The sequence below is a fragment of the Amphiprion ocellaris genome, chromosome 24 (genome assembly GCF_022539595.1).
Source record: "Amphiprion ocellaris isolate individual 3 ecotype Okinawa chromosome 24, ASM2253959v1, whole genome shotgun sequence".
NCBI lineage: Eukaryota > Metazoa > Chordata > Actinopteri > Pomacentridae > Amphiprion > Amphiprion ocellaris.
In genome coordinates this window covers 17,949,059-17,968,464 of record NC_072789.1, presented here as the reverse complement: position 1 = coordinate 17,968,464, position 19,406 = coordinate 17,949,059, and the positions used below count along the sequence as shown (strand labels likewise).

The window sequence follows — 19,406 nt, the reverse complement described above, 5'->3', positions numbered from 1 at the left end:
TCCACTTGGAGGCGCTGTGGCGTTACTCTGAAAACTGTGCAGATCAGCTGAGTAGTAGCAGCAGTTACAGGAGCAGTACTAGTTCTAGTTGCAGTAGTCATAGTAGTACATGTGGTAAATGTAGCAGCACTAATAGAAGTTTTAATATATTTACTAAAAGGACAGCAGCAGTAATTTGGGTAACATGACAGAAGTGTAGTATTAAAAGGGAGTGTAGTACTTAAGTATTTGAGTTTTATTGCAGTACCTGATACTATAAAATGTACTTCACAGAAAATAAATCAAATGTTTCTGAATAAAACCTGAAAAAGTTTACTTTTATTAAAATAATTAAAGGAAAAGGAGCAGAAATGTGATGTTTTCAGGACAGACGGTTAATTTACCACAATAAGACCGGAAACAGGCCCTCAGCACTGTCAAAATAAAAGCACTGCACATGGCTTTATGCTCAGAAGGTTTCAGATGAATATTCCAGCCTAAAGTGAATCATCTGAAAGACAAAGAGCAGCAGAATGTTCATTAGTTTGACTGAAAACCTGTAGTTTAAGAACCTGAACCCAGAAAAAAGATCATTTATTCATCATCTATTAACCTTCTGGTTCTCTGCTTGTTTTTATTAGCATCAGTCGTTTCATGTCATGTTAGCTTCTTAATGTCACTTTAGCTTTGCAGTTAACTTCTTAATGTGACTTTAGCTGTGTCATTAGCTACTTAATGTGACTTCAGCTTTGTCATTAGCTTCTTAATGTGACTTTAGCTGTGTAGGTAGCTTCTTAATGTGACTTTAGCTTTGCAGTTAGCTTCTTAATGTGACTTTAGCTGTCGTTGGCTTCTTAATGTGACTTTAGCTGTGTAGTTAGCTTCTTAATGTGACTTTAACTTTGTCATTAGCTACTTAATGTGACTATAGCTGTGTCATTAGCTACTTAATGTGACTTTAGCTTTGTCATTAGCTTCTTAATGTGACTTTAGCTGTGTCATTAGCTTCTTAATGTGACTTTAGCTTTGCAGTTAGCTTCTTAATGTGACTTTAGCTGTGTCGTTAGCTTTTTGATGTGACTTTAGCTGTATAGATAGCTTCTTAATGTGACTTTAGCTGTGTCATTAGCTACTTAATGTGACTTTAGCTGTGTCATTAGCTTCTTAATGTGACTTTAGCTGTGTCGTTAGCTTCATAATGTGACTTTAGCTTTGCAGTTAGCTTCTTAATGTGACTTTAGCTGTGTAGGCAGCTTCTTAATGTGACTTTAGCTTTGCTGTTAGCTTCTTAATGTGACTTTAGCTTTGTCATTAGCTTCTTAATGTGACTTTAGCTGTGTCGTTAGCTTCTTAATGTGATTATCGTTACTGTTGAACTCTGGTGTGTTCTTGTGTTTATTGTCGTGATGCTTAAATGCAGACGTTTTGACGTTCTTCTGGACTTCTGTTAAATAGTCAGCAGCAGCACAGAACAGAAACATTCCCGTCACGCTCCAGCTGGTTTTACTTTGAAGGGTCGCACACCGGAAACGCCTTTGTAAATTTAGTGTAAATTGACGCTGCAGCGGCAGAGAGCGGAGAAGAAGAAGAGCCGCGTCCGCGTGAAGCGAAACAACGAGAGACCAGAGCAGCGCGTGGACCGGACGAGGACGAATCGGCGGAGCAACGGACGGACTAACGGACGGAGTAACGGACGGAGTAAGGAACGGACTAACGGACGGATTAACAGAGGTCATGTGGAATAAACCGCGAGCGGCGCGCTGAGGAATAATTCCGGTTTCTGTGTGTGTCTGAAATTGTTTGGATGTAACACACACACAGAGAGACACACACACACGCAAGCACACACAAACACACAGTTCAGCCCGGTACCGGACGGCGCGTGCGCAGGTGTGTATGTTTGTGCTTCAGTGTGACGTTTCTCGTTTGTTTTTGTTGTTTTGTTTGTTTGTTTTTAAACCCGTGCGTGTGTGCGCGTGCCCGACGTGTCGCAGCAGGATACAACACACCTGTTTTTACCTTCAGGAAGGAAACCCGCACTGTGCGCGTGTGTGTCCGTGTCCTTGCGCGTGCTGCTGAACTGATTGATGGACAGAAGAAGAAGCGGTGAGTTGGCTTCAATTAATGATCACTTTGAAGCGATTTTATCTGTTTTTAGGTGTTTTAATCTGGTTTTTTTAAATGTCTTTTTAATGTATTTTATCTGTTTTTATGAGTTTTTTGTGTTTTTTTAATGTGTTTTTATGTATTTTTATGTATTTTTATCTGCTGAACTTGTGGATCCTGTGAAGTTCTGCAGCTTTCTGTTGTTTTGGAACTGAAATATGAATCAGCTGATCCAGGTCCCTCTGATGGACACATGGAATGATTGAAGCGTTCCTCATCAGGTTTAGTTTTATCTCCACATTTGTTCAGTTTTTATTTAGTTCCACAGTCAAACTTCCAGGAAACACAGAGTTAGTGTTGGTGTCTGTTTAGTTTTGATTTAAATCAATTTATTGTCCACCTCAGAGCTTCACTGTCAGGACCACACATCCACTGTGGTTCCCCTGGTTCTACTGAAGCTAATGTTCTAGTCATTGAATGGGTGTGTCCAGGTGTTTGAGTCCTCATGGCTCTCTTTCATCACATTATTCTCATTCTTCAGATGGAACACTGAATGTTCTCCTTTGGTTCTCAGAATGTTTGAACACAGAACCATCAGACTGAACTTCACTGTGATTCTCAAACCCTCAGAGGAACAGTTTGGTTCCTTAAAGCTTCATCTGTCCGATTAAAACTGAGAGAAAACATCAAAACCTCATTTTAACCCACTGTGGGTTTATTTTAACCCACTTTGGACTCATTTTAACCCACTGTGATGTCACAGTGAGACGTCACATGGTACCTTTTTAAACCATGTGATGAATCAGAGGTCCATTTCTGAGACGTTCTGATGGGTTCCACAGATGTTGTGAGGTTCTCCTGGCATTTTGTGACATGCTGGATTCATTCTTCTAGAAAATGTTTGTTTTAACCCCAGCAGGAAAAATCTAGAAAGACAGAAAAACGTTTGAGTTCATGGAGATAAAACAAGAAAACATCTCAGCCTCGACGACGGAAAAGATCCTGATTCAAACAGAAACGTCCTCATGTGACACACGCACACACACACACACACACACACACACACACACACACACACACACACACACACACAAACACACACACACACACACACACAAACGCACACACACACACACACAGCCGTCCTTCAGCAGTCTGGAGATAAGAGGCGTTACTGAAATCCACAGCAGCTAACAGCCATCAATTACTCTGTGTGCGTGCTGATACGTTTTCTCTGCTGGATTATGAGTTCCTCGGGAAAATAGGCGACATGCCTTATCAGTCCTCCGGCTGGAAGATAAAACACACATTTAACACACATTAATACACATTAACACACATTAATGCACATTAACACACACGTTAACATACGTTATTAATGTGTGTTAATGTGTGGCATCTTAAACTGTTTTCTGAGACCTCCTGACCTGGTGTGGGTTTTTTTGATCAGAGTGAGACCTCCTGACTTGGTGTGGTTTCCTCTCTGCAGACATGACGAGCTGATCGCTGTCTGAAGATCAACCAGAGGAAGGAAGAGCTCAGCAGGTGATGAAAGGCTGCACAACACATCACAGATTAATGTGGCAGCACAAAGAAAACGTTGAAGACGAGTCATCAAATATCATGTCAAGAAAATGTCGGCTCTTAAAATGTCGCCTCACAAAACATCGGGAAATTCTATTCCATCACCAAACATCTAAAACACTCAGCACATCACATGTTGAAGTATGAATGCTAATGCTAAATGCTAGTGTTAAATGATCATGGTACGTCTTTAAACTTGTAATAAAATCTGGCGATGCGTCACACTGTCAATGTTGATGAATGTTTTAATGCTTCATTTAAGAAGCTGTGACATCTTCGGATCTGACATCATAACCTGGGATGTCATCGGTTGGACATCGTCGACTGTGACGTCGTTGGCTGTGACATCACAGCCTGTGACGTCATAACCTGTGACACCATAACCTGTGATGTCATCGGCTGTGACATCATAACCTGTGATGTCATCGGATCTGCCGTCATGGCCTGTGACGTCATCGGATGTGACATCATAACCTGTGACATCATCATCTGTGACATCACGACCTGTGATGTCATAACCTGTGACATCATCGTGTGCGACATCACAACCTGTGACGTCATCATCCGTGATGTCATCGGCTGTGACGTCACATCCTGTGACATCATAACCTATGACGTCATTGGCTGTGACATCACAATCTGTGTCATCATTGTCTGTGACGTCATTGGCTGTGACATCACAACCTGTGGCGTCATTGTCTGTGATGACATCGGCTGTGACATCACAACCTGTGACATCATTGTCTGTGATGACATCGGCTGTGACATCACAACCTGTGACATCACAACCTGTGACGTCATCATCTGTGATTTCATAACCTGTGATGTCATCGGCTATGACATCATAACCTGTGAAGTCATTGGCTGTGACATCACAACCTGTGACTTCATCACCTGTGACATCACAACCTGTGATGTCATCGTTTGTGACGTCATCGTCCGTGAGGTCAGAGAGAAGTCTCTGCTGTGTTTCCTGTCGGTTGAACCTGAACATGAACTAATTTCTTTTCTCCGTTCGTTTCTCTGCTTCTTGTCCTGAATTCATTTACTTTTCCCTCTCGTCTCTTTACTCGCTGCCTTGAAAACAGCCATCCGGATCATTTCCTGATTGGCTGCGGCTGAGAGCCAATCAGAGACGGCCCAGGGCGCCGTGTGACAGGAAATTCAATGAGGCTGCTTCTCCTTCACCAGGTTTCCTCTCCATCTGAATATTACATCATAAAAGCGGTTCAGTGACGTTTAAATGAAATCAGACTTTTCCTGTTCGTCCCTGAAGGATGAATTCAGCCGTTGGTGGTTTATTTACCGTCACTGAACCATAAACTTGATGTCACTCAATGTATGGAGTCACGAGGATCATAATAAATCTGTTCACTGAGGAAATGTCCTGCTTCAGTTACTTCCTGTGATTTCAGACATCAGTAATTAGTTGATTAAGAATCTGGAGATTGTTGTGTTAATTTTTTATTTTCATCTGACGGCTCGGCTACAAAGCAAGATTATGAATCTGACACATTAGAACCGTGTGTTTAGAGCTGAAACCATTAGTTTGGTTTCTATGAAGGTTAGTTGATTAACAGTTGATAACTGAAAATCAAATGTTTACTGATTCCTGAAGTATGAACGTTGTCTTTGAGGTGATCTGTTGATTCATTGATTGATCGATCAGATGAGTTTCTTATTGACGGCTTTAACTGTGTTGCAGGTCGATGCCAGAGCAGCTCTCAGGATGAATCCGCTCGCTGCCCTCAGCATTGATCGCTCTGCTCTGGTCGGAGAAAGCCTCCGTCCTCACGGAGGAGTCTTCTATCCCGGCGTCCATCATCTCACTGCAGAAAAACCCCTGCAGCCGGCAGCCATCCCACTCGGCTACGATCTTCTGTACAAACCAGAAGTGACCCTGCTGGATGGCCAGAAGCCTGCTAATGGATTTGTTGGACTGTATAAGAGTCCAGCGTCTGGGCTGCAGAAACCTCTGCTGGTCCCCATTACCGGAGGCGAAGATCTGGGTTTGGACCGCCGAGTTCTACCCAACGACAAGCATTCAGAACTGGGCCTGAACGGCGCCGCTAGCTTCCTGAGGCTGCCCTGGATCAGCCCCTATGCCGACGCTACCATGTACCCATTCCTGGACATGGCCTACAAGGCCTCCTTCCTGTCCCAACCGTCGCCCTTCATCCACCAGCACATGGCGTATCAGTCTTTGTGTTCCAGCGGAAGCAGTACACCTGGCGAGGACCGACTCTTCTACCTGCCTCCTTATATCTCCTCCCCACTCTGTCCACCAATCAGGATGTCTATAGCTGCTTCACCGATGCCCCACTGCCAGGACAAGAACCTGCCGGGCCTCGGTCCTCATCAGGAACCTTCAGCCTTCAGCTCTAGTCCTCAGATCCACCAGGAAACCCAAATAGATCACCACCCAAAGTCCAGTCAGAGCACCTCCACCAAGACTACTCTGAGCAAAAGCAGCATTGTTAGCAGCTCAGCTAGCAGCGCTGCTACATCAGCATCCTCAGTTCCACCTCATCAACCCCTCAGCAGCTCCACGGAACTCCAGAAGACCCTTTACAGAAGCACCTCCTCATCCTCAACCTCCCAGCTCTTTTACAGGAGCTCAGACGGCAACAAAACCAAAGACAGCAGCTCAGACAGCAGCAGTGCAGAGAGATGCTCTTCACCTGCAAAGACACACCTGGACCAAACTGTACCTCAGAAAGCTGCCAAAAACGCCACAGAGAAACCTTTAGATTTGTCTGCCAAAGAGTTGGAAGGATTCCCAAATGGATTCCCTCCCAAATCCCAAGCTCTGGCCAAGCTGGGTTATTTACCACCATCCCGTTTTGAGCCGCGAGCCGGTCAGGACCAGAACCTCAAGGAGGTTCTACTCCCACCTGTTGGCACAGCAGCAAAGACTCCAGATCGTCTTGACAAGATCAGGTCTACACCTTCCACCTGGGTTCCTCCAGGTCCTTCCTCCACCATGGACTCCCAGACCATGAAAAACAAGACCATAGATACCAGTCCTCATCAGCCTCCCAGCTCTCCTGGTTCCTCCACAGCTGAGTTAACCAGTGTTCCCAGTCCGGCCTCAGGGGGGCGTCCTTCTGCCACTCCTCCTCCTCCACAGTCCAATGTTGGATGGACACAAGTCCCTTCTTCTGACTCTGACAAAAGTCCTCCAAATATCAAAGGGGGAAGTCGCTCTGGGAAACAGAACATTGGTCCAGTTACGTCCGAAGCTTCGGAGAACAAACTTCATCCTCAACAGCAGCCCCGTAAGGACAACGGAAACTCATCCAACCAAATCTATGGTGACTCCTACCTCCCTCCAGGCCTAGGCTACACCAACCGCTACATCCCATATTCAGCTGCAGAAAATATGTCCCTTGGCCGAATGTCGGTTCCAGGTAAAGGCCCGGTGTACTCCCATCCACTGTTACTCAGCAGCAGCTTCTACCCGTCATCTATTCCACCAAAACACGGCCTCCCGTTTGGAGTCCATCCATACCAGAACTCCCAGGAGATGCCCAACACTTTCATGTCCACGTATCCAGGTCCTCAAGGCAAAGACCAACCTGAGAACAGGTCAAAATCCCAGGACAAGTTCTGGAATGCAGAACTATACAAGAACCAGGAAAGGCCAGATGCTGACACCAAGAGAGACAAGTCCACAAACCAAACAGCAAACTCTTCAGGTAAAAGCCTCTCTGCAGTCAGGGACGATGTCATTTGCATCGACTTGGTGCGAGATGAGGCAGATGAAGATTCGTCCACCAACAAGTGCAGCACAATGTCCACCAGGACAGAAGGTCCTTTCAAGCATGGACGGAACCACATCCAAGACAAGGAGCCAAGGCCTCTAAAAAACCAGAACGCAGAGCAAAGACCCGACTCGATGCCTCACAATCCTGTTCAGCAGAACTCCTCTTCATCTCAGGAGGTCCCAGAGGAGGTTCAAGAAGACGAGGAGGCCCTCAGTCCATCTCCAGAGATCCCAAAGGAGCAGACGATGCGATGCGCCCGAACTTCTACACAGCAGTATTCTAGAAAATCTAAACCTGGAAACAATGGAGACGCGGTGATGAGCCTTACCAGTGGAGAAAATAATGCTTCTAACGAAACAGAGTCTCCTGGAAATGAAAACCTTAAACCTCACCTGACGACTTCCAAAGACGGTAACTCATTGGTTCCTGTCAGCAGAGAAAGTTGTTCTGGTGACAGTACCAGTTCTAACAACATGGACGCAATCACAGCCCCAAAGAGAACCGGTTATGGGTTCCATCCAGAAGGTCCAGTCTGCAGCAGTGGAGGAAGGACGTGTGGAGATCTCAGTTCTCAGGTTCCATCCTGCAGGAGTTCTAATCCACCTGGAGGAGTCATGACCACGAGGCCTCCAGCAAGCATCAACACCAACCCAAGTAGCTCCAAATGTAACGGAGAGTTCACCAACCGGACTTTCATGGGACCATGTTGTCCAAATGTGACCTTGAAGGCTGAACCTAGAGTCTTCGGTGGCCCAGCTGGTGGTAGCATCAGTCCACGGTCTACAAATGGTGAAAACCACAACACCAACCTCAGAGCTCCTACGTACATAAAGAACTTCAGCAGTCTGAGTTGTGGAGGTTCTGGCTCTGAAGTAAACCTCAGGGGCTCCACATATGGAAGTGGTTTACCTGGAGGTCCATCCTGTCAGAAGCTTCCCCCCACCGATGGACTCTCCACCAGGACACCTACAGATGTTACTCCAGAGCCGCCGGTCGACCAGAACCTCAGCTCCAGTGACACGGGTCAGATCCAGACCGACGCCGGCTGTGGAGACGGGAAGACGGACTCCAGTGTCCAGGACGGTTTGGATCTCCTGGCAGACGAAGACGAGGGCGGCAGCAGGAACCGGCGCTCCGGACTCACCAGGCGGATCGCCAACTCATCCGGCTACGTAGGCGACCGGATCAAATGTGTGACAACCGAGCTCTACGCCGATTCCAGCAAGCTGAGCCGAGAGCAAAGAGCGCTGCAGGTACGACTTTACGTCTTCTGGTTCTTCTCCAAGGAGGAAACTGTTTGTCTCTTTGTGGTTGTTTGTGTTGGTTTTGTGTCTCTTTGTGGTTGTTTTGTGTCTTTGTAGTTTTTTGTGTCTCTTTGTGGTTGTTTTGTCTCTATTTTTTTGTGTCTCTTTGTGGTTGTTTTGTGTCTCTTTGTGGTTGTTTTGTGTCTTTGTGGTTGTTTTGTGTCTCTTTGTGGTTGTTTTGTGTCTCTTTGTGGTTGTTTTGTTTCTCTTTGTGGTTGTTTTGTGCCTTTTTGCGTCTCTTTGTGGTAGTTTTGTGTCTCTTTGCATCTCTTTGTGGCTGTTTTGTGTCTCTTTGTGTCTCTTTGTGGCTGTTTTGTGTCTCTTTGTAGTTGTTTTGTCTCTCTTTGTGGTTGTTTTGTGTCTCTCTGTTGTTGTTTTGTGTCTCTTTGTGGTTGTTTTTTGTCTCTTTGTGGTTGTTTTCTGTCTCTTTGTGGTTGTTTTCTGTCTCTGTGAATGTTCGGTCATTGTCACTGTTTTTCTTCCTCCTCAGCGTGCCATGCTGCGTTTCTCAGAGCTGGAGGTGAAGGAGAAGGAAGGAGGAGGAGGAGAGACGGCAGACGGAGGGAGAGGAGAGGAGGTGGAGTGGAGCGAGGGGAGGAATGCCTCTGTAGCTGCTGAGGCTCCGAGAGGTAAGAGGATTTCCGGAGAGTTCTGCAGGATGACGTGCACACCCACACACGCTCACACACTCACACACGCTCACACACACAGACACACACACTCACACACTCTCACACACACACACACACACACACACACACACACACACACACACACACACACACACACACACACACACACACACACACACACACACACACACACACCCCCTCTGGAAAGACACAAACACGCTTCGCTTTTTCTTCTCTTGCGCTTGATCTCACTCGCTTGAAGTCGCTTCCTTTGTCTCTTTCTTTTAGTGCGCTCTGTGTGTGTGTGTGTGTGTGAGTGTGTGTGTGTGTGTGTGAGTGTGTGAGTGAGTCACGCTTATACACACACACACACACACACACACACACACACACACACACACACACACACACACACACAGCTGAACTCTGGGTGACTTCTTCCACTTCTAGCCGAACCTACCGCTGCCCTGATTTTCGCTAGAAAGCCAAATTCAGACACACAAAACCACACACAAACACACACTAACTACACACTAACACACAAAGACACACACTAACTACACACTAACACACACAGGCTCAAACTAACTACCCACACACAGACACATTTCAGGTTTGGACTAAAGTCAGGTTTAGTTCAGGTTTGGACTAAAAGTCAAATTAAGTTCAGATTTGGACTAAATTAAAGTCAGGTTTAGTTCAGGTTTGGACTAAATTAAAGTCAAGTTTAGTTCAGGTTTGGACTAAATTAAAGTCAGGTTTAGTTCAGATTTGACGAAATTGAAGTCAGGTTTAGTTCAGGTTTAGTTCAGATTTGGACTAAAGTCAGGTTTAGTTCAGGTTTGGACTAAAGTCAGGATTAGTTCGGGTTTGGACTAAATTAAAGTCAGGTTTAGTTCAGGTTTGGACTAAAGTCAGGTTTAGTTCAGGTTTGAACTAAAGTCAGGTTTAGTTCAGGTTTGTAAACATCGCAGCGTTTTTGAGAAAATTTATGAAATTGGAGCTGAAGCTTGAACTAAAGGAGTTATTTATTGTGTTTAGGTCTACATCCGTCCTGTCCTGTCAGCCGCATCCCTGTCCTCGGAGGAAAGAAAGACTTGGAGGAGGACGAGGAGAACGATGATGGAGAACCTCAGCAGGAGAAGAAGAACCTGACTTCTTCCTCACAGCCAGAACATCAGAGGTTCATTCCTGCTGCCAGAAACCTGTTTCCAAATCCAAACGTTCTGATGAACCGACGGCAGATCTTCAGCCTGGAACCGTTTCACCAGAGCAGCATCATCATGAAGCGAGGCCGGGAGGAGAACCAGGAGGACCAGGAACACCAGGAGGACCAGACGGAACATCTCAACAAGAAAACGAAGTTCAGTGGTGAGAGTTCAGGATGTTTGATCTATCATGAGGAGAACATTGTCATCATCTTCATCAGCAAATATGCAGATGATGCTGTGTTCTACGTGTTTGTTAATTTTAATGTTTTCTCATCATTTTTTCTGTAAAAAAAATCCTGATAATTCCATGATTACTCCTCTAATGTTCCCTTTATCACCGGTTTATCTCCACCAACAGACTCCAGCCTGGACGACGTGAAGAAGCTGAAGGTCTGCATTGAGCTCAATGGCCTCCGACTCAGCAAGCCCCGCCTCCCCGCAGAGCTCAGCCAATGGCTGCCCTCCAACCAGAAGTTCAGGATGGACTCGAAGTCGGACGCTAGCGGAGGCTGGTGTGACGGAACCGGAGGTAAAACCAAAAGGAACCAAAAGGAACCAACTGATCGGTTTCCTCAAGGGTCCAGATAGTCAGATCAGAAAATATTCAAAAGATCAACCTCTGACCTCCAGAATGTCGCTGGGAGTCTCATTTTTCTCATTGCAATCAGATGATTCAGACTTTATTTGTTAAAAAAAAAAAAAAAAAAAAAGAAAGAAATTGGTCAAACGATTAACTGATTATCAGAATTGTTGGTGATTAATCAAATATTTATCATAACGTTGCAGCTTTAGTTTGATTTTCTGCCGTAAAACTTCAGTTTTCATTGATTTCATCGCCGAGTTTCCATCTTGAAGCTCTGTGAAAGCAGAGCTGCTGTCGAATGAAGGCAGCTGGCAGTTGTAGTTGTGGAAATAAAAACATAAAATGAGAATTGTTGTTGTACAGAAAAGGTTAACTACATGGCATCACCAGAAGGTGGCGCCCTGAAATACATATGCTGTAATAAACAGAGTAGAAGAAGAAGAAAAAAAATGAACTTTGTTCATCTGCAGAGAAAAACGGAGAGGAAGTGTTTTCTACAAGAAGAAGGTTGGGACAAAAGGCAAAATCAGAATTCTGGGATTAAAGTTCGACTTTAAAAAGTCAGAATTCTTAGTTTTAGGTCAAAATTAGCTATGTTGAATGGAGAAATAGCTCCTGGTAGGGGCTCTCAGGGCAAATTGGTGCTGGGGGAGGGACCAGACAAAGAGTCATTCAGAAAACCCTCATGACAGCAAAGAGAAGGAAAGCTGCCATCTCACACAGATCAGGGATACCGGGGCCTCTCCCTGGAGCCAGGTCTCGGGGGAACTCGCCAGAGTACACCTGGTGGCCGAGCCTTGGGGTCCCATGGCACTCGGTCGGGCACAGCCCTAAGAAGAAGCACGGGTTCGCTGCCCGGTCAGCCCACTGCTCACTGGGCAGGAAATCGGGGTCGAGTGCTATGTCCACCAGACAGTAGGCAGGAGCGGGCATGTAGGCGCACTGCCCCCTGGTGGTATAGACTAGCTCTGGGAATGTGGAACATCACCTCACTGGGGGGAAGGAACCTGAGCTGGTGGAGGTGGAGCGATACCGGCTAGCTATAGTTGGGCTCACCTCCATGCACAGCAAGAGTTCTGGAACCAGAATCCTGGAGAGGGGTTGGACTCTCTCCTTTTCTGGAGTTGTCCAGGGTGAGAGGCTCTGGGTGGGTGTGGGGATTCTCAGGAGCCCCCGGCTGATCACCGCTTTGTTGGAGTTCTCCCCGGAGAACCAGAGGGTCGCTTCTCTGAGGGGAAAACTCTGACTGTTGTCTGTTCTTATGCACCAACAGCAGTTCAGTGTATTCAGCCTTCTTGGAGTCTCTGGGTGGTTCCTGGAAGGGGGACCACCTGAGGAAGAGTTTCTCCTGCATCCCAGGGAGGTCGGGGATATGGAGTCTGAGTGGTCCATGTTCAAAGCCTCCATTGCAGAAGCAGCAGACCTGAAGGTAACTGGTGCCTGTACACAACCCAAAAACCTGCTGGTGGACACCAGCAGTGAGGGAAGCATTCAGGGTGAAGAAGGAGGACTTTTGGGCCTGGCTGGCTCGGGGGTCTCCTGAGCAGCTGACAGGTACTGGTCCGCCAGAAAAGCTGCAGCTGCAGCAGTTGTGGAAGCTAAAACTCAGGTGTAGGAGGAGTTCAGGGAGGCAATGGAGATGGACTTTGGGTTGGCCTCGAGGATGTTTTGGAAAACCGTCCGACGCCTCAGGAAGGGGAGGTAGGACTTTGCTCAGGATGTGTACAGTCGGGGTGGAGAACTGTTGACCTGTACTGGGGACATTGACAGGTGGTGGAAAGAGCACTTTGAGGAACTCCTGAATCTGGTAAACGCGTCCTTTGTGGAGTAGGCAGAGCCTGAAGACTTGGGTAAATCTTCATCCATATCCATGGCAGAGGTCGCTGAGGTAGTTAAGAAGCTCCTCGGTGGCACCAGGTGTGGACGAGATCCACCCTGAGATGCTGAAGGCTCTGGACATTGTTGGACTGTCTTGGCTGACATGTCTCTACAATGTGGCATGGACATCGGGTACGGTGCTGTGGAGTGGCAGACCGGGGTGGTGGTTCCCATTTTCAAAAAGGGGGACCAGAGAGTGTGTTTCAACTACCGGGGTATCACACTTCTCAGCCTCCTGGGAAAGTTTACTCTGGAAGGGAGGCTCCGACTTATTGTTGAACCTCAGGTTCAGGAGGAACAATGCGGATTCCATCCTGGTTGTGGAACGGTGGATCAGATCTTTACTCTTGTGGAGCTGCTGAGGGGGTCATGGGAGTTATAAGATGAGGTAAACTTTATTGATCCCACAGTGGGTAAAGTTCACCATTACAGCAGCTCCAAGGAGAAAAAAAATAGTATAAAGGCAGTGCAGAATAATAGAAACACGCAGTGCAAAAATGCAGAGAACATTATATACACAGAAGATATATTTTAAGAAGACAATTTACATGAGGTTGAAACAGTTATTGCACAAAAGTGGTCTGCATATGTGAGGGAGAAAGTGCAGCAATAACAGGTAGACCAGTTATACGGTGGCATTGTGAAGTCTGACTGATGTTGGGATAACGACCTTCAGAAACGTTCCTTCTTACACCGAGGGTGAACCAGTCTGTTGCTGAAGGCGCTTCTTAAGGAGTTCACAGTCTGATGCAGAGGGTGGGAGGAGTTTCCCATGATAGACAACAGTTTGGCCAGAGCCCTTCTCTCTCCCACCACCTCCATGGAGTCCAGGGATCAGCCACAGACTGAGCTGCTCTTTTTATCTGTCTGTTTAGTCTGTTCTTATCATGCTCAGAGCATCCCCCTCCCCAGCACACCTCTGCATAGAAGACCATGGATGCCACCACAGTGTCATAAAAGGTCCTCAGCAGTGGCCTGCTCACACCAAATGATGGGAGTCTCCTCAGCAGGTATAGACGACACTGACCCTTCTTATACAGAGAGTCAGTGTTATCTGTCCAGTCCAGTTTGTTATTTAGGTGAACATCCAGGTACTTGTAGGTCCTCACTCTCTCAATGTCAAGTCCCTGGATGTTCAGCGGTGGAGTGTATGAGGGTTTCCTGTGGACATCGATCACCATCTCCTTTGTCCTGCTGGCGTTCATTTGGAGGTGGTTCTGTTCACACCAGTAGACAAAGTCCATGATGACCTTCCTGTACTCACAGTCGTTCCTCTCTGACACACATCTTATGATGGCGGTGTCATCAGAGAACTTCTGGAGATGACAACTGTCTGTGGAGTAGCAGAAGTCAGATGTATAGAGGGTGAAGAGGAAAGGTGAGAGTACTGTATTCTGGGGGGCTCCTGTGCTGCAGACCACCACGTCAGACACACAGTCCTGTAGCCTCACATACTGAGGTCTGTCTGTGAGGTAGTCCATGGTCCATGCAGCCAGCTGGTCACTGATTCCTGCTCTCTCCATCTTCACCCTCAACAGTGAGGGTTGGATTGTATTGAAGGCACTGGAGAAGTCGAAGAACGTGATCCTCACTGTGTTTCTAGTGTCCTCCAGGTGAGACAGGGACCTCTGCAGCAGGTAGAGGACGGCGTCATCCGTCCCAATCCCAGGCTGGTATGCAAACGGCAGGGGATCCATGTTTGGGCTCACCAGGGGGTAAAGATGGTTCAGGATGATCCTCTCCAGTGCCTTCATCAGGTGAGAAGTTAAGGCCACGGGTCTGTAGTGGTTGGGCTCCTTGGGGCACGAAGTCTTATGGACAGGGACCACACAAGAAGTCTTCCACATGGCAGGAACTTTTTCCAGTCTAAGGCTTAGGTTGAAGATGTAGCAGACCACCTGACAGAGCTGGTCTGCACAGTCCCTGAGGAGTTTAGAGCTGATGCCATCAGGACCCGTGGCTTTCCTGGCTCTGGTCTTCCTGAGCTGCATTCTCACCTGATCCACTGTTGGTGTGAAGAGAGGAGGAGGAGGTGAGGGGAGAGAGGAGAGCCCCAGAGATGGTGGAGGTGAAGGAGGTGAGGGGGAGAGGATCCCAGGATCCCTCTGGAAGAGCTGGAAAGTGTTGATGAGAGGAGGAACGTCTGGAATGACCTGCTTCATCTGCTGCCTCCATGACCCGACCCTGGATAAGAGGAAGAGGATGGATGGATGGATGGATGGTTGGGTGATGGATGGATGGATGGATGGATGGATGGGTGATGGATGGATGGATGGCTGGGTGATGGATGGAGGATGGATGATGGATGGTGGATGGTTGGGTGATGGATGGATGATGGATGTTGGGTGATGGATGGATGGATGGTTGGGTGATGGATGGATAGATGATGGATGGGTGATGATGGATGGATGGATGGATGGTTGGGTGATGGATGGAGGATGGATGATGGATGGGTGATGGGTGGATGGATGGTTGGGTGATAGATGGGTGATGAATGGATGAATGGATGGATGGTTGGGTGATGGATGGAGGATGGAGGATGGATGGATGGATGATGGATGGATGGTTGGGTGATGGATGGATGATTGATGATGGATGGTTGGGTGATGGATGGATGATGGTTGGATGGATGATTGATGGCTGAGTGATGGATGAATGGATAGATGGATGGATGATGGATGGGCGATGGATGGATGGATGGATGATGGATGGATGGATGGATGGATGGATGGATGGATGGATGGATAGATGATGGATGGATGGGTGATGGATGGATGGATGGATGAATGATGGATGGACGGATGGATGGATGATGGATGGAGGTTAAAATTCTGTGAAAAATCTTAATTTTGGGGTTAAAGTTGGTCTTTAAAAAAATCTGAATTCTAGAATTAATGAAATCCTCCGACTGTCTTTCTTCGTTACTTTTTCCATTCCAGTGTTGTTATTGATATTATGGGATGGATGTCATGTTGACTTAGCGCCACCATCTGATCAACATTTTTACGGCCAGTTAGCATGATGTTGACTGAATATTTGTCTTTTAGTCTGTTTGGTTCTGATGAGTGTTTCTGTGGTTTCTCTCAGTTTTCCACGTAGCTCCGCCCTCCTCACATGCCCGTCTTCTTCGGCAACCGTCCCCACAGCAACCGTCCCTGCGGCAACCGACCCCGCGGCAACCGTCCCCGCGGCAACCATCCTTCAGCTGCCTGGCGTCGTCCCGCCTCCAGGACAAACACCAGAAGCTAAGGGAGAGTCGGCGAGCCTCCACCTTCCTCCCATCGCTGCCTCCTCTTCCTGCCCCCTTCGCCTCACCTGACCGCCATCACCTCCGTTGCCATGACGACGACCTCGACAAGCCGAAGGGCAAATGTCCGTTCAAGACGAAGCACACGGGAGGAGAGTCAGCAGCGGACGAGGACGAGGACGAGGCGAGCGAGAAGGTCGGTCTGATCAGATTCTTATTATGGAATGTGTTCTGGACTGGTTTAGACTGGTTTTACACCGGTTTTGACTGGTTTTCCTCTGGTTTAGACAGTCTTAGACTGGATCAGACTGGTTTAGACTGGTTTTCATCTGGTTTAAACAGTTTTAGACTGGATTAGACTGGTTTAGGCGGGTTAGTCTGGTTTTAGACTGTTTAGACCAGTTTATAGTCTGGTTTAGACTGTTCTTGACTGGATCTAACTGGTTTTAGACATATTTAGATTGGGTTTGGATTGGTTTTTGATTGGTTTTGGGTTGGTTCTGTGTTAGTTTAGACTGGTTGCTGTCAAAGTGATGACCAAACTTTGTTGTACGAAACAGAAACTAGACTTGGATTTTGACAGGATGTAGACAGTTCTAGAACTGGTTTCAGACTTTTAGAGTTTTTCATTGTTTTTCCACTATATTTTAGACTGGCCTTGGTCCTAGTTTCAGACTGGTGTTAGACTGGTTTTGGATTGGTTTTAGACTTTATTTCAGACTGGTTTTAGACATTAATTCAGACTGGTTTTAGACTTTAATTCAGACTGGTTTTAGACTTTAATTCAGGCTGGTTTTAGACTTTATTTCAGACTGGTTTTAGACTTTAATTCAGACTGGTTTTGGACTTTAATTCAGCCTGGTTTAATTCAGACCGGTTTTAGACTTCTATTCAGACTGGTTTTTCGGCTGGTTTTAGGCTTTATTTCAGACTGATGTCAGACTGGTTTTAGATTTTAATTCAGACTGGTTTTAGACTTTAATTCAGACTGGTTTTAGACTTTAACTCAGACTGGCTTTTCGACTGGATTTAGACTTTAATTCAGACTGGTTTTAGACCGGTTTTAGACTTTAATTCAGACTGATTTTAGACTGGATTTAGATTTTAATTCAGACTGGTTTTAGACTTTAATTCATACTGGTTTTAGATTTTAATTCAGACTGGTTTTAGACTTTAATTCAGACTGGTTTTAGATTTTAATTCAGACTGGTTTTAGACTTTAGTTCAGACTGGTTTCAGACTGGTTTTAGACTTTATTTCAGACTGGTTCTGGCCTGGTTTCAGACTGGTTCTTAAATGGTTCCGTCGGGGTTCTTCCTCCAGCTCATCTCGGAGGTCTGATTTCCTGCAACAGCCGTTCTGTGTTTCTGTCGTCTTGTTTGTCGTTTCCGTTAATCGCTGCAATTATTGTCCTGATTGGAGGCTGGCTGGGAAACTCAGCAGGGACCAGTGTGTGTGTCTGTGTGTGTGTGTGTGTGTGTGTGTTACTGTGTGTGTCACTGTGTGTGTGTGTCACTGTGTGTGTGTGTGTGTGTGTGTGTGTGTGTAATTCAATTCAGCGCAGATTAAAATGAGGCAGAGCAGCGAGTGATTGAAGGTTATGGAGGAAGAATAATATTCTCCCCGCATGTTCAGTGTGCGTTTGTGTGTGTGTGTGTGTGTGTGTGTGTGTGTGTGTGTGTGTGTGTGTGTGTGTGTGTGTGTGTGTGTGTGTTCAGTGTCTGTGTGTTTGCAGGATTGTGCGTTTTGACAGCTGCTGCACAGGAGATTTCCTCAGGGCAGCGAGGACACACAGATACACACTGAACACACACACACTGAACACACACACACACACCTCAGGGCATTTGCTGATGCGTGGCGGCGAGCGGCTTCGTTTGACAGACGCCGCCGTGCACACACACGACACACAAACGCATTAACACGCACACACACACACCAACGTGCACACACCTACGTGCATGCGCTGTCTGGCTGTCGGAGACGGTTGCCGTGGCGTCAGCAGCTCAGCGATGCAGCTTCATCCATCTTCACCTGCTGCTGGTGGAAATAAAAACCGGCCATTTAGATTTTAGTTCCACCGCAGATAATTTAATGAAAGACAACATAAAAACATCAACATCTGTTTATTAAATTAGTCTCACATTAAGAATATTTAATTAAAAACACAATAAAACATCAACATCTGTTTATTAAATTAGTCTGATAAGGTCAATAATATTTAATTAAAGACGAACTAGAAATATTAACACGTTTATTGAATTATTATAATAATGTTAATAACAATATAATAATAATATTCAATGAACAAGAGCAGATTTAAGTAATTTTCTCATTATCTAATAAGACTATATTCAGTAAATACCATCGTCCAGTAGGTCCACCACTCACTGGGCAGGAAATTGGGATCGGGTACTATGTCCACTGGGCACCACCTCAGTGCACCACCCCCTGGTGGTGTAGACTAGCTCTGGGGACGTGGAACGTCACCTCACTGGGGGAAGGAACCTGAACTGGTGGAGATGGAGCGATCCCGGCTAGATATAGTTGGGTTCACCTCCACGCACAGCAAGAGTTCTGGAACCAGAATCCTGGAGAGGGGTTGGACTCTCTCCTTTTCTGGAGTTGCCCAGAGTGAGAGGCTCTGGGTGGGTGTGGGGATACTCAGGAGCCTCCGGCTGAGTGCCGCTTTGTTGGAGTTCTCCTCGGAGAACCAGAGGGTCGCCTCTCTGAGGGGAAAATTGACTGTTGTCTATTCTTATGCACCAACAGCAGTTCAGACTATTCGGCCTTCTTGGAGTCTCTGGGTGGTTCCTGGAAGGGGGACCACCTGGGGACTCCATAGTTCTCCTGCAGGATTTCAACGCTTACGATGGAGAAACCTGGAGGAGGTGATTGGGAGGAACAGCCTGATCTGAATCTGAGTGGTGTTCTGTTATTGGGCTTCTGTTCTAGTTATAGACTGGACATAACAAACACCATGATGGAGCATAAGGCAGGGATGAGAATTTTCCGCGGATCCGCGGAATTCCGAGTTTTTTCCGCCGAAAGTATAGTTTTTGTGAATCGTGTAAATCCGTTGAGAAAATTGTAGAGGGGCAGGGGTAGGCAAGCG

At 46.6% G+C, this 19,406-nt stretch overlaps 1 protein-coding gene across 7 annotated transcripts in view; it reads left to right on the top strand.

Moving 5' to 3' along the window:
• Positions 1–1,548: 1,548 nt before the first annotated feature.
• LOC111566052 (BCL-6 corepressor-like) overlaps positions 1,549–19,406 on the top strand; it is a 30,153-nt gene continuing 12,295 nt past the window's right edge. The window contains exons 1-9 of one of the 7 annotated variants that reach the window (XM_055008262.1): positions 1,549–1,869; positions 2,005–2,085; positions 3,575–3,630; positions 4,758–4,860; positions 5,375–8,689; positions 9,231–9,369; positions 10,414–10,743; positions 10,942–11,112; positions 16,132–16,487. In XM_055008262.1, coding sequence (XP_054864237.1) covers positions 4,837–4,860; positions 5,375–8,689; positions 9,231–9,369; positions 10,414–10,743; positions 10,942–11,112; positions 16,132–16,487 — 4,335 coding nt within the window. In that variant the 5' untranslated portion in view covers positions 1,549–1,869; positions 2,005–2,085; positions 3,575–3,630; positions 4,758–4,836. Of the gene's footprint in view, positions 2,086–3,574; positions 4,861–5,374; positions 8,690–9,230; positions 9,370–10,413; positions 10,744–10,941; positions 11,113–16,131; positions 16,488–19,406 lie in introns of all 7 variants that reach the window. The other 6 variants (XM_035946505.2, XM_035946504.2, XM_035946502.2 and 3 more) reach the window with 6 other exon arrangements.